Genomic DNA, 17,380 nt, shown 5'->3' on the forward strand with positions numbered 1-17,380 from the left:
TCTACTCTTTCTGGAATGGTTTACTTGGATTCTGGGACCAAAATGAGATTTTGTTCAGACTTACAAAATCAGAAGAAATCTGAGACAACAGAGTTCTCCCAGCTCAGCACTCCTGACGCTGGGGCTGTGTGATCCCCTCCTGTGGGGGCTCTCTGGGGCATCGGAGGATGTTGAGTAGCAACCTTGGCCTCTGGCCTCTACATAACCTACCCATCCCGATTGGTGACAACCATGTCTCCAGAAATTATTAAATGTCTTCTGGGAGGCAAAATCACCACTAGTTCAGAACAACTGGACTAGAACAGCTCTGAGAAACTGGCACCCAAAGAACACACCTCAGAAAGGATTTGAAAAAGTACAAAATCTGGAAACCAGAGGCTAACACCAATCTATAGCATGGGTCAGCAAACTTTTTTTTTTTTTTCTTTTTTTCTAAGCAAACTTTTTTTGTGAAGTGCTAAACAGTAAACATTTTAGACTTTCAGAGACAATTTGATCTGTTTCAACTACTCAACGTTGCTGCAGTAATATGAAAGCAATCATAGACAAAGCATAAGTGAATAAGCTTGGCTGTATTTCAATAAAACTTTATAGGTTAAATTTGAGTTTCATGTAATTATCATGTCAAGAAGTATTATTCTTTTGATCTTTTTATAATCATTTAAAAACACGAATGTTATTTCTGACTCACAGGCTGTACAAAAACAGGTTATAGTTTGTGAACTCATCCTTAATCTATAACAAAATCCGTGATAGTTTATAACCTCTTTAAAAAGAACATAAACAGTGAACATCAGAAAACCAAAACAGGCTCAATCCTAATGTCCTTCACAGATAAAATGGAGAAATAATGGTGGATAATAGTATAAATAAGTGAATTCATAACTATTCAAATAAATATAATCAAATAAATATTAATTAATAAGTTAATTTCAATTAGTATAGAAAGAACAGAAGGGAACTAAAAGTTTTTTGGTGCCACTTACTTTTATAAATTAGATTAACAAACACTGACTCATTTAATCCTGATCAACCTTTTAAATCAAAACTTAGATGAAGACATAAAAAGGAAGTTCATGCAAATTGCAAATATCAAACAACTGACAGGAAAAACTAGCCTAATAGTCAAATACTACATGATCAAACCCAAGTTTCTAAAAGATCTCAATGAGCTGGGCTACGATTAGAAAGCTAAAATTTAACAGACACACATGTGGCCTGCAATTACATTTTTCAAATAAATGCTCAATAAATGAAAAAGTTCTAGAGATCCAGTGTACAACAACGTGAATATATTTAACACTACTCAAACTTTACATTTAAAAATGGTTAATTTTATGTTATTTACCACAAAAATATGAATTTGAGAGTAACATATACGTACTTTTTTTTTTTTTGAAAGTTGCTCAGAAAAAAAAAAAGAAAGTTGCTCAGTTGTGTCCAACTCTTTGCGACCCCATGGACTATACAGTCCATGGAATTCTCCAGGCCAGAATACTGGAGTGGGTAGCCTTTCCCTTTTTCAGGGGATCTTCCCAATCCAGGGATCAAACCCAAATCTCTCGCATTGCAGGCGGATTCTTTACCAGCTGAGCCACAAGGGAACATATACATGCTACTATATATAAAATAAACAACAAGGACCTACTGTATAGCACAGGGAACTATACTCAATATTCTGTAATAACCTATAATGGCAAAGAATCTGAAAAAGAATATATACATATATGTATATAACTGAATCACTTTTCTGTACACCTGATCTCAACATAACATTCTAAGTCAACTATATACTTCAATTAAAAAAACGTGCTGCAACAAGAAATGTGTACAATAATCATTTCACACACGCGAAAGTGTTTCCATTTTCGGGTATAGTATTTTAAATAAGCAATGACAGTAGGGTAAAGAAAATTTATTTTTTTAACTAGTCAAAAAATGATACTGTTTCTCCATATTAGGTACTAGAGTCTTGCAGAGCTGACCATTAGAGACACTGCAGATACTATTCTTGCTGAAATTAGATAAATCTTTAAAATCCCTCTCAAATCTAAGATTTTCTATTTTTAAAATTAGTATAAAGTATCAGAACAGACTCATTTCTAAATTTTAAGTCACTTAAATTGTTAAATCTTTAGTATGACACTACCTTTGCATGCTTCAGTTCTAACTCTGCCAGTTCCACTAAATTTTTTCTGAATGCAGCAACTCTTCTTGTCTTAAAATCTATAAGTTCTGTGAACAAAACAAATTAGGATTAACTACTTGTGTAACAGTGTAAAACACACCTGATGATTAAAGGTTAATATAAGAGTACCTTGTTTTGCAGATTCAGATATTTTTTCAAATTTCTGACAACATAACTGTTGGGATGTTTCAGCCTGCAGAACATCTTTATTTTTCGCTCTTGCTTTATCCAGTGCTTTATTGGCATTTTCATAATCCACTAATGACCTAGATCTTCGATAGAGGAGATCCTATAAAACAGAATGCTTCATGATAACATATGCTGCTGTGTCTAGTAGCTGCTGCCAACCTCCCTCCCCCACCCCAACAACCATCATCGGAGCTAACACTTACACCCTGAATGCCACAGGTCAGTTACTCTCCTAAATTTTTTTGGTAACAGCTTTACTGAGGTATAACTCATATCACCATATAAATTCATCCATTTAAAGAGCACAATTCAATGGTTAGTATGCACACGGAGTTGTGTACCCATCACTACACTCAATTTTAGAACATCTGTCACCCGAAAATAAATCTCATATCCATTGGCAGTCACTCTCCATTTCCTCCCACAGCCCCCACCCCCAGTCATGGACAACTATTCATCTGCTGTCTCTACAGATTTGCCTATTTTGGACTTTTCATTAAAAAAGGAATCCTGGGCTTCCCTGGTGGCTCATGAGTAAAAAATGTGCCTGCCAATCCAAGAGATACGGTTTCCCTGCCTGATAGGGGAAGATCCCACATGTCGTAAGACAACCAACCCCGTGTGCCACAACTACTGAGTCTGTGCCCTCGAGCCCGGGAGCCACCACTCCCGAAGCTTGTCCGCTGGGGAGCCCGTGCTCTGCAAAGGAGAAACCACCACAAGGAGAAGTCCGTGCACCCCAAGGAGAGAGGAGCCCCAACTCGCCACAAGTAGGGAAGAGCCCAAGACCCAGCACAGCCAAATATAGATTTCTTAAAGGAATCATTTCATATGTGGCCTTTTGTGCCTGGCTTTTATTCATTTTTTTCCTTTTTTGGCTGCTTGAAAAACCACCACAAGGAGAAGTCCATGCACCCCAAGTAGAGAGGAGGCCCAACTCGCCACAAGTAAGGAAAAGCCCAAGACCCAGCACAGCCAAATATAGATTTCTTTTTTTATTATTATTATTATTTTTTTTTGTCATACATTGATATGAATCAGCCATAGATTTACACATATTCCCCATCCCAATCCCCCCTCCCACCTCCCTCTCCACCCGATTCCTCTGGGTCTTCCCAGTGCACCAGGTCCGAGCACTTGTCTCATGCATCCCACCTGGGCTGGTGATCTGTTTCACCATAGATAGTATACATGCTGTTCTTTTGAAATATCCCACCCTCACATTCTCCCACAGAGTTCAAAAGTCTGTTCTGTATTTCTGTGCCTCTTTTTCTGTTTTGCATATAGGGTTATCGTTACCATCTTTCTAAATTCCATATATATGTGTTAGTATGCTGTAATGTTCTTTATCTTTCTGGCTTACTTCACTCTGTATAAGGGGCTCCAGTTTCATCCATCTCATTAGGACTGGTTCAAATGAATTCTTTTTAACGGCTGAGTAATATTCCATGGTGTATATGTACCACAGCTTCCTTATCCATTCATCTGCTGATGGGCATCTAGGTTGCTTCCATGTCCTGGCTATTATAAACAGTGCTGCAATGAACATTGGGGTGCACGTGTCTCTTTCAGATCTGGTTTCCTCAGTGTGTATGCCCAGAAGTGGGATTGCTGGGTCATATGGCAGTTCTATTTCCAGTTTTTTAAGAAATCTCCACACTGTTTTCCATAGCGGCTGTACTAGTTTGCATTCCCACCAACAGTGTAAGAGGGTTCCCTTTTCTCCACACCCTCTCCAGCATTTATTGCTTGTAGACTTTTGGATAGCAGCCATCCTGACTGGCGTGTAATGGTACCTCATTGTGGTTTTGATTTGCATTTCTCTAATAATGAGTGATGTTGAGCATCTTTTCATGTGTTTGTTAGCCATCTGTATGTCTTCTTTGGAGAAATGTCTGTTTAGTTCTTTGGCCCATTTTTTGATTGGGTCATTTATTTTTCTGGAATTGAGCTGCAGGAGTTGCTTGTATATTTTTGAGATTAATCCTTTGTCTGTTTCTTCATTTGCTATTATTTTCTCCCAATCTGAGGGCTGTCTTTTCACCTTACTTATAGTTTCCTTTGTAGTGCAAAAGCTTTTAAGTTTCATTAGGTCCCATTTGTTTATTTTTGCTTTTATTTCCAATATTCTGGGAGGTGGGTCATAGAGGCTCTTGCTGTGATTTATGTCGGAGAGTGTTTTGCCTATGTTCTCCTCTAGGAGTTTTATAGTTTCTGGTCTTACATTTAGATCTTTAATCCATTTTGAGTTTATTTTTGTGTATGGTGTTAGAAAGTGTTCTAGTTTCATTCTTTTATAAGTGGTTGACCAGTTTTCCCAGCACCACTTGTTAAAGAGGTTGTCTTTTTTCCATTGTATATCCTTGCCTCCTTTGTCAAAGATAAGGTGTCCATAGGTCCGTGGATTTATCTCTGGGCTTTCTATTCTGTTCCATTGATCTATATTTCTGTCTTTGTGCCAGTACCATACTGTCTTGATGACTGTGGCTTTGTAGTAGAGTCTGAAGTCAGGCAGGTTGATTGCTCCAGTTCCATTCTTCTTTCTCAAGATTACTTTGGCTATTCGAGGTTTTTTGTATTTCCATACAAATTGTGAAATTCTTTGGTCTAGTTCTGTGAAAAATACCGTTGGTAGCTTGATAGGGATTGCATTGAATCTATAGACTGCTTTGGGTAGAATAGCCATTTTGACAATATTGATTCTTCCAATCCATGAACACAGTAGGTTTCTCCACCTGTTTGTGTCCTCTTTGATTTCTTTCATCAGTGTTTTATAGTTTTCTATGTATAGGTCTTTTGTTTCTTTAGGTAGATATACTCCTAAGTATTTTATTCTTCTTGTTGCAATGGTGAATGGTATTGTTTCTTTAATTTCTCTTTCTGTTTTTTCATTGTTAGTATATAGGAATGCAAGGGATTTCTGTGTGTTAATTTTATATCCTGCAACTTTACTATATTCATTGATTAGCTCTAGTAATTTTCTGGTAGAGTCTTTAGGGTTTTCTATGTAGAGGATCATGTCATCTGCAAACAGTGAGAGTTTCACTTCTTCTTTTCCTATCTGGATTCCTTTTACTTCTTTTTCTGCTCTGATTGCTGTGGCCAGAACTTCCAACACTATGTTGAATAGTAGTGGTGAGAGTGGGCACCCTTGTCTTGTTCCTGATTTCAGGGGAAATGCTTTCAATTTTTCACCATTGAGGGTGATGCTTGCTGTGGGTTTGTCATATATAGCTTTTATTATGTTGAGGTATGTTCCTTTTATTCCTGCTTTCTGGAGAGTTTTAATCATAAATGAGTGTTGAATTTTGTCAAAGGCTTTCTCTGCATCTATTGAGAGAATCATATGGTTTTTATCTTTCAATTTGTTAATGTGGTGTATTACATTGATTGATTTGCGGATATTAAAGAATCCTTGCATTCCTGGGATAAAGCCCACTTGGTCGTGGTGTATGATTTCTTTAATATGTTGTTGGATTCTGTTTGCTAGAATTTTGTTAAGGATTTTTGCATCTATGTTCATCAGTGATATTGGCCTGTAGTTTTCTTTTTTTGTGACATCTTTGTCTGGTTTTGGAATTAGGGTGATGGTGGCCTCATAGAATGAGTTTGGAAGCTTACCTTCCTCTGCAATTTTCTGGAAGAGTTTGAGTAAGATAGGTGTTAGCTCTTCTCTAAATTTTTGGTAGAATTCAGCTGTGAAGCCATCTGGTCCTGGGCTTTTGTTTGCTGGAAGATTTTTGATTACAGTTTCGATTTCCTTGCTTGTGATGGGTCTGTTAAGATCTTCTATTTCTTCCTGGTTCAGTTTTGGAAAGTTATACTTTTCTAAGAATTTGTCCATTTCTTCCAAGTTGTCCATTTTATTGGTATAGAGCTGCTGGTAGTAGTCTCTTATGATCCTTTGTATTTCAGTGTTGTCTGTTGTGATCTCTCCATTTTCATTTCTAATTTTGTTAATTTGGTTCTTCTTTGTTTCTTAATGAGTCTTGCTAATGGCTTGTCAATTTTGTTTATTTTTTCAAAAAACCAGCTTTTAGCTTTGTTGATTTTTGCTATGGTCTCTTTAGTTTCTTTTGCATTTATTTCTGCCCTGATTTTTAAGATTTCTTTCCTTCTGCTAACCCTGGGGTTCTTCATTTCTTCCTTCTCTAGTTGCTTTAGGTGTAGAGTTAGGTTATTTATTTGGTTTTTTTCTTGTTTCTTGATGTAAGCCTGTAATGCTATGAACCGTCCCCTTAGCACTGCTTTTACAGTGTCCCATAGGTTTTGGGTTGTTGTGTTTTCATTTTCATTCATTTCTATACATATTTTGATTTCTTTTTTGATTTCTTCTATGATTTGTTGGTTATTCAGAAGCGTGTTATTTAGCCTCCATATGTTTGAATTTTTAACAATTTTTTCCCTGTAATTGAGATCTAATCTTACTGCACTGTGGTCAGAAAAGATGACTGGAATGATTTCAATTTTTTTGAATTTTCCAAGACCAGATTTATGGCCCAGGATGTGATCTATTCTGGAGAAGGTTCCGTGTGCACTTGAGAAAAAGGTGAAGTTGATTTTTTTGGGGTGAAATGTCCTATAGATACCAATTAGGTCTAGCTGGTCCATTGTGTCATTTAAGGTTTGTGTTTCCTTGTTAATTTTCTGTTTAGTTGATCTATCCATAGTTGTGAGTGGGGTATTAAAGTCTCCCACTATTATTGTGTTACTATTAATTTCCTCTTTCATACTCGTTAGTGTTTGCCGCACATATTGCGGTGCTCCTATGTTGGGTGCATATATATTTATAATTGTTATATCTTCTTCTTGGATTGATCCTTTGATCATTATATAGTGTCCTTCTTTGTCTCTTTTCACATCCTTTATTTGAAAGTCTATTTTATCTGATATGAGTATTGCGACTCCTGCTTTCTTTTGGTCTCCGTTTGCATGAAATATTTTTTTCCAGCCCTTCACTTTTAGTCTGTATGTGTCTCTTGCTTTGAGGTGGGTCTCTTGTAGACAGCATATATAGGGGTCTTGTTTTTGTATCCATTCAGCCAATCTTTGTCTTTTGGTTGGGGCATTCAACCCATTTACATTTAGGGTAATTATTGATAGGTGTGGTCCCGTTGCCATTTACTTTGTTGTTTTGGGTTCACGTTTATACAACCTTTCTGCATTTCCTGTCTAGAGAAGATCCTTTAGCATTTGTTGAAGAGCTGGTTTGGTGGTGCTGAATTCTCTCAGCTTTTGCTTATCTGTAAAGCTTTTGAATTCTCCTTCATATCTGAATGAGATCCTTGCTGGATACAGTAATCTAGGTTGTAGGTTATTCTCTTTCATTACTTTCAGTACGTCCTGCCATTCCCTTCTGGCCTGGAGGGTTTCTATTGATAGATCAGCTGTTATCCTTATGGGGATCCCTTTGTGTGTTATTTGTTGTTTCTCCCTTGTTGCTTTTAATATTTGTTCTTTGTGTTTGATCTTTGTTAATTTGATTAATATGTGTCTTGGGGTGTTTCATCTTGGGTTTATCCTGTTTGGGACTCTCTGGGCTTCTTGGACTTGGGTGGCTATTTCCTTCCCCATTTTAGGGAACTTTTCAGCTATTATCTCCTCGAGTATTTTCTCATGGCCTTTCTTTTTGTCTTCTTCTTCTGGAATTCCTATGATTCGAATGTTGGGGCGTTTCACATTGTCCCAGAGGTCCCTGAGGTTGTCCTCATTTCTTTTGATCCTTTTTTCCTCTCTGCTTCATTTATTTCCACCATTTTATCTTCTATCTCACTTATCCTATCTTCTGCTTCCGTTAGTCTACTCTTGGTTCCCTCCAAAGTGTTTTTGATCTCATTCATTGCATTATTCATTTTTAATTGACTCTTTTTTATTTCTTCTAGGTCTTTATTAAACATTTCTTGTATCTTTTCAATCTTTGTCTCCAGGCTATTTATCTGTAACTCCATTTTGTTTTCAAGATTTTGGATCATTTTTATTATCATTATTCTAAATTCTTTTTCAGGTAGATTCCCTATCTCCTCCTCTTTTGTTTGACTTGGTGGGCATTTTTCATGTTCCTTTACCTGTTGGGTATTTCTTTGCCTTTTCATCTTGTTTAGATTGCTGTGTCTGGAGTGGGCTTTCTGTATTCTGGAGGTCTGTGGTTCCTTTTTATTGTGGAGGATTTACCCCGTGGGTGGGGTTAGACGATTGGCTTGTCAAGGTTTCCTGGTTAGGGAAGCTTGCGTCAGTGTTTTGGTGCGCAGAATTTGATTTCTTCTCTTTGGAGAGCAATGGAGTGCCCAGTAATGAGTTTTGAGATGGGTCTATGTGTTAGGTGTGTCCTTGGGCAGCCTGTATGTTGATGTTCACGGCTATGTTCCTGCGTTGCTGGAGAATTTGCGTGGTATGTCTTGCTCTAAAACTTATTGGCTCTTGGGTGGTGGTTGGTTTCAGGGTAGGTATTGAGGCTTTTGGACGGTCACTTATTACTTAAAAGTTTCATGTAGTCAGGAGTTTTCTGGTGTTCTCAGGTTTTGGGCTTAAGTCTCCTGCCTCTGGATTTCAGTTTTATTCTTCCTGTAGTCTCAGGACTTCTCCAACTATACAGCACTGATAAGAAAACTTCTAGGTTAATGGCGAAAAGATTCTCCCCCGTTAGGGACACCCAGAGATGTTCACAGAGTTACATGAAGAAGAGGAGAGGGAGGAGGGAGACAGAGATGAGCAGGAGGAGAAAAAGGGGGACTCAAGAGGAGAGAGACAGATCTACACAGCTGTCTGTTCCCAGAGTGTTCTCCGTAGCCCAGTCACCTACAAAGATTCACAGAATTGGATTGGGAAGAGAAGGGGAAAGGAGGAAATAGAGGTGTTCTGAGGTAGAAAACAGAGAGTCAAGATTGGGAGAGAATAATCTTCGGTTTAAAAATAGGGCTTCTCTTCTTTTTTTTTTTTTTGTAAGGTTATAGTGTATTGAAAATGAAAATTAAGGAGTAGTAGAGGAGTACTAGAGGACTTTAAAAGAAATAAGAGAAAAAGAAAAATAGAAAATAGAAGAGAAAAAGGAAAGAAAAAAAAAAGAAAAAAAAAGAAAGAAAAAAAAAATTTTTTTTTTCCCTAATTAAAAAAATCGTAAAAATCTATGGAAATGAAAGTTAAGGAGTAATGGGGGAGTAATAGGGGATTTTAAAGGAAAATAAAAGAGAAAAAATAAAAAAGAAAAAATAATAAAAAAGAAAAAATTTTAAAAAAGGAAAAAAAAAAAAAGAGAAAAAAGTAATATTATATCTAGGAGTTTCTCTGGAGCTGTTGTGGTCAGTGTGGGTTCGGCTCAGTTTCAAATAGCTCCTCGTTCCAGCTTACACTTCTCGATATCTACAGGCCCCTTCTGGTGTAGTCGGTGTTTTCTAGAGGGATTTTAATCTGTTGCACCAGTCCCTTCTGAGGCGGTTCCCTTTGTTTATTTGGCTTCTGTTTGCCGGTCTCTTCAGAGCCTCATTTCCGCCCTGACACAGGCGGGCTGAGGTGGACTCTTATTCAGGTAGCTAGTTTCGTCGCTCTGCAGGGAGGGGCTTGCGCTGCCGGGAGGGGCTGACGCTGCTCTCTCCGTCTGCGCTGCTCAGGCTCCCGGCCGCTCTATATGGAGCGCGCCCCGCGCTGCGCGAGGTTCCAGCCCTCGGGTGTTCCACAAAAGCGCGGAAGGAAAAGCTGCGCCCGCTCTCAGTGCCTTCCCCGTCAGAGCGGTCCAGGCAGCCAGGGCCTTGGTGGGCGCACCCCCACCAGGTGTGGCGCGCCCCCTCCCTTCCACGGACCCAGTCTCAGTTTCCGCTGGCGCCAGTCAGGTGCGCGCGCCTTCTGCCCTCCGCGTCTCCAGCCCCAGTCCCCGCCCGCGCTGGTCGGGTGCCTGCGCCCTGTGTCTCGCCGCGACCTTCCCCTCCCCCCTGCCTCCTGCCTCCGGCGGGGCTGGGCCGGTCCGCAGCCTGCGAGCTCTTCTCTGGATTTTCTCGGTCTCTTTGTTCTGCAAACGGCAGGCAGTGTGTTCGGGCCGGTTAATTTACTCTCTCTCCTTTGGTCTCCCACAGTTCAAGTTGGCAACTCCTAGAAGCTCCCTCCGATTGTCCTCAGGGCACTCAGGCCCGGACCCTACTCCAAGCAATGCCGCCTAAGATTCCCTTCCCTGGACGGATCTCCGTCCTTAGCTCTTTTGTCTCACTTTTAATCTTTTATATTTTGTCCTACCTCCTTCCGAAGACAATGGGCTGCTTTTCTGGGCGCCTGATGACCTCAGCTAGCGATCAGAAGTTGTTTTGTGAAGTTTGTTCTGCATTCAGTTATTCTTTTGATGAATTTGTAGGAGAGAAAGTGGTCTGCCCGTCCTACTCCTCCGCCATCTTGGCTCCTCCCCTCCAAATATAGATTTCTTAAAGCAATCACTTCATACGTGGCCTTCTGTGCCTGGATTTTATTCATTTTTTCCCTTCTTTGGCTGCTTGCCTTGTGGGATCTTAGCTTTCTGACCAGGGGCTGAACCTGGGCCCTCAGCAGTGAAAGAGCAGAGTCCTAACCACTGGACTGTCAGGGAACTCCCGTCTGGCTTTTTCACTTAGCATAAAGTTTCAAGTTCATCTATTTGTAGCATGAATCAGTATTTTCATACCTTTTACTGCTAAATATTTCACTGTATGGATATACCACATTGATTTATCCATTCATCAGTCAAAACATTCGGTTTGTTTCAACTTTTTGGCTATTTCATAAAAATGCTGTTATGAACTTGTGTGTTTAAGCTTTTCTGTGGACATGTTTTCATGTTTCACTTCTCTTTCACAGCTCGTTATTTAGAAGTAGAATTGCAGGGTCACCTCGTAACTCTATGTTGAACCTCTTGAGAAAATGCCAGACTACTTTCAAAGTGACTGCACCATTTACATTTTTCCACCAAAACTATATGAGGGGTCTCATTTCTCCACATTCCTGTCAACACTGTCGTCTTTTTGACTAGAGCTACCTAGTGGGTGTGAAGTGGTAGAACACCACGGTTTGGATGTGTACTTGGTGGCTCAAATGATAAAGAATCTGCCTGGCATGCAGGCAACCCGGGTTCAATTCCTGGATTGGGAAGATCCCCTGAAGAAGGGAATGGCTACTCCCTCCAGTATTCTTGCCTGGAGAATCTCCATGGACAGAGGAGCCTGACAGGCTACAGTCCATGAGGTCACAAAAAGTCAGACACGACTGAGCGACTAACACTTTTCTTTCCCTGACAGTTCAAAATACACAAATAACTCTTTTTTTTAAACAGGTAGCGCATCAAAGACACAGAGATGGCAAATAAGCTTGTGAAAAGATGCCTCACATCAAATGTTATCCGGGAAATGCAGATTAGAACAAGGTATCACTACACGCCTTGTTAGAAGGGCCAAAATCTACAATACTGATAATACTAATTGCTGGTGAGGATGTTAAGCCACAGGAATTCTCATTCATTCTGGTGGGAATGCAATGATATAGCCACTTTGGAAGACAGTTTGACAGAGCAAACTCTTCTGTCATATGGTCTAGCAATTACCCTCCTTGCTGTTTATTACTCGAAGGAGTTGAAAACTTATGTTCACACAAAAACCTGCACATGGGTGTTTACAGCAGCTGTACTCGTAACTGCCAAAACTCAGAAGCAACCGTTCAGTAAGGGTAGTGGATAAACAAACTTGATGGACAGAGGCTATTAACTGCTAAAGAGATAACAGCCATCAAGTCCTGAAAAGCAGAGAGGAAACTTAAACGCATGTTACCAAGTGAAGAAACCAATATGAAAAGCCCCAACAATATGTTATTTTTGAAAACGGAAAAACTACGGAGGCAATTAAAGTATCAAAAAGTTAGGGAAAAAAAAAAGTGTTAGGAAGAAGGTGAATGAACAGATGGAACACAGAATTTTTGGGTAGGAAAACTATTCTGTATACTTATGGCACTACACACTTGTCCAAATCCACGGAATGTACAACAGCAAGAGTGAACACTAATGTAAACTGCAGTCTTTACTGTTGGGCTTCTTTCACTCAGCAAAATTATTTTGAGAGTGACCTATCTTGTATATATACATAGCTTATTTCTTTTTATTGGTTGAGCAGCCTTCCCTTTTATGAATATATTACAAACAATTACATATTATAATAATAAGTCTTCAAAAGTGAACAATTTATTTTAACCCTGCCCAACCAATGTTAAGTAGTTCATAATACACAATCTGATTGATTTAAAACAAATTCGATATGGACAGTATATCTGTAAGTACTTAAGTCCTCAAAGTTAAAAGGGTTATTTATAATTTGATGAGAAATAAAAGAAGGGTATTCAAAGCACCAGTGACCAGATGGGAATTTTCTGTACATCTCAATTCATAAATTAACACTGAATTGGAGTATCTGAGTCACTAAGATTTCAGTGCTTTAGAAGTTTTTGTTAAACATTTTCTTGATTAGTAAGAGTTTTAGTTTTACACATGGACAGATTTCCAAAAGGAAATTTGAGATGCCTTAAAATAAAACATATCCTTGTTTTATGACTCTCTCACCCTCAACAGAGGGCTTCCCTGGTGCTTCAGTGGTAAAGAATCTGCCCGCGATGCAGGAGACACAGGAGACGTGGGTTCAATCCCTGGATCAGGAAGGTTCCCTGGAGGAGGACATGGCAACCCACTCCAGTATTCTTGTTGGGAAAATCCCATGGACAGAGGAGCCTGGCGGGCTACAGTCCATGCAGTCATGAAGAGTTGGACACGACTGAGCAGACACCCGCAAGAGAGGACTTAGACAGGCCAAACTAGGAATCCTCTAGCTGTACAACTGTTATTTGGGCGTTTTCCTTTTGTCTTTGCAGGTATTTCACCTGGCTAAATATACCAAATTCAAAGAAAAGTTCCAGGTAAACTGTATCAGAAGTTAATAGAGGAGACTTTAATGTGGGGTTCTGTAACCTACAATCTATAAAAGGAGAAAAACAAATCACACTTGAAAATATAATTTAAAATCAAGAGATAACTCATCTTAAACCATCTTAAGTCTAACGATTTTTAAGGAGATGATGGGTTTCTGTAAAGCAGTCCATTTTAAAAAACAATGAATAAAATTACCTTAGCAGCTTGGGATTCTCTTAAGTAATATTTTAAAAGGTCAGAAAGTTTGAGGTCCTCATCAGCTGACACTCGTGCTTCTATTTTCTAAAATAGGAAAAAAAAAATTAAGTATTTGATCAGTACTTACATTCTACACTCAGTACTTTCTTTCTTAATTATTGTAAAAAAATTAAAGTGATACCATACACAAAAATAAACTCAAAATGGATTAATGATCTAAATATAAGACCAGAAACTATAAAACTCTTAAAGGAAAATATATGCAGAACACTCTCTGACATAAATCACAGCAAGATCCTCTATGATCTACCTCCCAGAGTAATGGAAATAAAAACAAAAATAAACAAATGGGGCCTAATTAAAATTAAAAGCTTTTGCACAACAACAAGAACTATAAGCAAGGTGAAAAGGCAGCCTTCAGAATGGGAGGAAATAATAGCAAACTAAACAACTGACAAAGAATTAATCTCCAAAATATACAAGCAGCTCATGTAGTTCAATATCAGAAAAATAAATGACCCAATCAAAAAGTGGGCCAATAGAACTAAACAGACATTTCTTCAAAGAAGACATAGAGATGGTTAACAAACATGTGAAAAGATGCTCAACATCACTCATTATCAGAGAAATGCAAATCAAAACCACAATGAGGTACCATTTCATGCCGGTCAGAAAGGCTGCCAACAGTCTAGGAAAATAAATGCTGGAGAGGGTGTGGAGAAAGGGGAACCCCGCTTACACTGTTGGTAGGAATGAAAACTATAGTATAACCACAATGGAGAACAGTGTGGAGATTCCTTAAAAAACTGTAAATGTAATTGCTATTCGACCCAGCAATCCCACTGCTGGGCATACACATCGAGAAAACCAGAACTGAAAAAGACATGTGAACTCCAATGTTCATCGCAGCACTGTTTACAATAGCCAGGACATGGAAACAACCTAGATGTCCATCGGCAGACAAATGGGTAAGGAAGTAGTGGTACATATACACAATGGATTACTCAGCTATAAAAAAGAATGCATTTGAGTCAGTTCTAATGAGGCAGAGGAAACTGGAGCCTATTATACAGAGTGAAGTAGAAACACCAATACAGTATATTAACACATATATATGGATTTAGAAAGACGGTTGACGATGACCCTATATGCAAGACAGCAAAAGAGACAGATGTAAAGAACAGACTTTTGGACTCTTCGGGAGAAGGTGAGGGTGGGCTGACTTGAGCTATTAGCACTGAAACATATATATTACCATATGTAAAACAGATGACCATGCGAGTTCAAAGCAAGAAGCACGGCACCCAAAGCTGGTGTTCTGGGACAACCGAGGGATGGGGTGGGAAGGGAGGTGGGAGGGGGTTCAGGACTGGGGGACACGTGTACACCCATGGCTGATTCATGTCCATGTATGGCAAAAGCCACCACAATATTGTAAAGTAATTACCCTCCAATTAAAATAAATAAATAAATTTTAAAAAAGAAAAACAAATGAATTAAAAAATTAAAGTTATAAGTAACTACAGTATCAATTCCTATTTAAGCTAAGTTTCCTTTCATTCTATCTGTGAGCCTGTTAGTTGTCTTTGTATGTAACTGACAAAAAAAAAAATTAACAGAAAAATGATGAGATCAAATGAGATTAGTGAATATATGGAAGGACTCTATATTTAACTCAAGTTCTTGGCTGCTAACTAGTTTCAATATCATCTTTTAGGTTCACCTGTACTTTTCTATTCATTTTAATAGCAACTGATATATACACATGACTATAAAGTAATAAGAGGCTGGCAGTAGTAATGGACTAGGTAATTCAAACCAATCCGCCTGCTGCAGACAGTCACAAAACAACATTAAAACATTAACAAAATGTGCCTGAAGATGCCAAAGAGTAAAAGTAAAAAAAAAAAAAAACTAAAGCAGTGTGGTTAGTCTGAGGTGAGGTAAAGTGGGAAGCAGTCATGTCAGACTAAAAAGATGAGAACTCTTCATTCACTCTCAAGAGACAGAGGATAGAGAATGTATTATGTCAACCAAATGTAATATGTTTGGATCCTGACTCAAAGAAAGTCCACTGCGAAAAGCCACTTATAAGATAACTGGGAACATTTGTAAAACAGATATTGATGACACTAAGGAGAATCACTGATAATCATCCTGCTACATTAAAATTGATTCTTAGGTGCTCGCTTCGGCAGCACATATACTAAAATTGGAACAATACAGAGATTAGCATGGCCCCTGCGCAAGGATGACACACAAATTTGTGAAGCGGTCCATATTTTTAATGGAATATGACTCAGCCATTAAAAAGAATACATTTGAATCAGTTTTAATGAGATGGATGAAACTGGAGCCCACTATACAGAGTGAAGTAAGCCAGAAAGATAAACACCAATACAGTATACTAACACATATATATGGAATTTAGAAAGATGGTAACAATAACCCTATATGCAAAACAGAAAAAGAGACACAGATGTATAGAACAGACTTTTGGACTCTATGGGAGAAGGCAAGGGTGGGATGTTCTGAGAGAATAGCATCAAAACATGTATATTATCAAGTGTGAAACAGATCGCCAGTCCAGGTTGGATGCATGAGACAAGTGCTCGGGGCTGGTGCACTGGGATGACCCAGAGGGATGGGATGAGGAGGGAGGCGGGAGGGGGGTTCAGGATGGAGAACACATGTAAATCCATGGCTGATTCATGTCAATGTATGGCAAAAACCACTACAGTATTGTAAAGTAATTAGCCTCCAACTAATAAAAATAAATGGAAAAAAAATTGATTCTTAGGAAGCAACAAATTCTGTAAAGCAATCATCCTTAAATTTAAAAATACATTTTAAAAAATGATTCTTATCTTTAAAAGAGAGAGAAATGTACACAAAGGGCAAAAAACAATAAATATGGACTTTTGGGAATAAAGTAACTTTAATGCAGAAAATGTTAACATTAAGGAAATCTGTATGCAGGACAAGCAGCAACAATCAGAACTGGACATGGAACAGTGGACAAGTTCAAACTGGAAAAGGAGCACGTCAAGGCTGGATACTGTCACCTGCTTATTTAACTTCCATGCACAGTACATCATGCAAAATGCTGGGCTGGATGAGTCACAAGCTGGAATCAAGACTGCTGGGAGAAAGAGCAACCACCTCAGATATGCAGATGATATCGCTTTAATGGCAGAAAGTGAAGAGGAACTAAAGAGCCTCTTGATGAGGGTGAAAGAGGAGCGTGAAAAAGCTGGCTTAAAACTCAACATTCAAAAAACAAAGATCATGGCATCTGGCCCCATCACTTCATGGCAAATAGATGGAGAAAAAGTGGAAACAGTGTCAGATTTAGTTTTCTTGGGCTCCAAAATCACCGCAGACAGTGAATGCAGCCACAAAATTAAAAGACGCTTGCTCCTTAGAAGAATAGCTATGACAAACCGAGACAGTGTATTAAAAAGCAGACATCGCTTTGCCAACAGAGGTCCGTTTAGTCAAAGCTATGGTTTTTCCAGTAGTCATGTATGGATGCGAGAGTTGGACTATAAAGAAGGCTGAGCGCTAAAGAATTGATGCTTTGGAACTATGGCGCTGGAGAAGACTCTTGAGAGTCCCTTGAAGTGCAAGATCAAACCAGTTAATCCTAAAGAAATCAACCCTGAATATTTATTGGAAGGACTGGTATTGCAGCTAAAGTTCCAATACTTTGGCCACCTGATTCGAAGAGCTGACTCACTGGGAAAGACCCTGATGCTGGGCAAGACTGATGGCAAGAGAAGGGGGTGACAGAGGATGAAATGGTTGGATGGCATCACCAACTCAATGGACAGGAATTTGAGCAAACTCCAGGAGATGGTGATGGATAGGGAAGCCTGGCTTGCTGC

The 17,380-nt window shown here is 38.9% G+C and overlaps 1 protein-coding gene and 1 non-coding gene across 2 annotated transcripts in view; one reads left to right on the forward strand and one right to left on the reverse strand.

Moving 5' to 3' along the window:
- Positions 1-17,380, reverse strand: part of SNX6 (sorting nexin 6) — a 55,599-nt gene that overhangs the window by 3,755 nt on the left and 34,464 nt on the right. The window contains exons 11-13 of the mRNA XM_061159158.1: positions 13,491-13,577; positions 2,318-2,477; positions 2,150-2,235 (exon numbers count right to left, since the gene is read on the reverse strand). Coding sequence (XP_061015141.1) covers positions 2,150-2,235; positions 2,318-2,477; positions 13,491-13,577 — 333 coding nt within the window. The remainder of the gene's footprint in view (positions 1-2,149; positions 2,236-2,317; positions 2,478-13,490; positions 13,578-17,380) is intronic.
- Positions 15,676-15,779, forward strand: LOC133068771 (U6 spliceosomal RNA). Its single transcript, XR_009695717.1, has one exon. It is a non-coding gene; the product is annotated as a U6 spliceosomal RNA (small nuclear RNA).

The sequence above is a fragment of the Dama dama genome, chromosome 13, assembly GCF_033118175.1.
Source record: "Dama dama isolate Ldn47 chromosome 13, ASM3311817v1, whole genome shotgun sequence".
Lineage (NCBI taxonomy): Eukaryota > Metazoa > Chordata > Mammalia > Artiodactyla > Cervidae > Dama > Dama dama.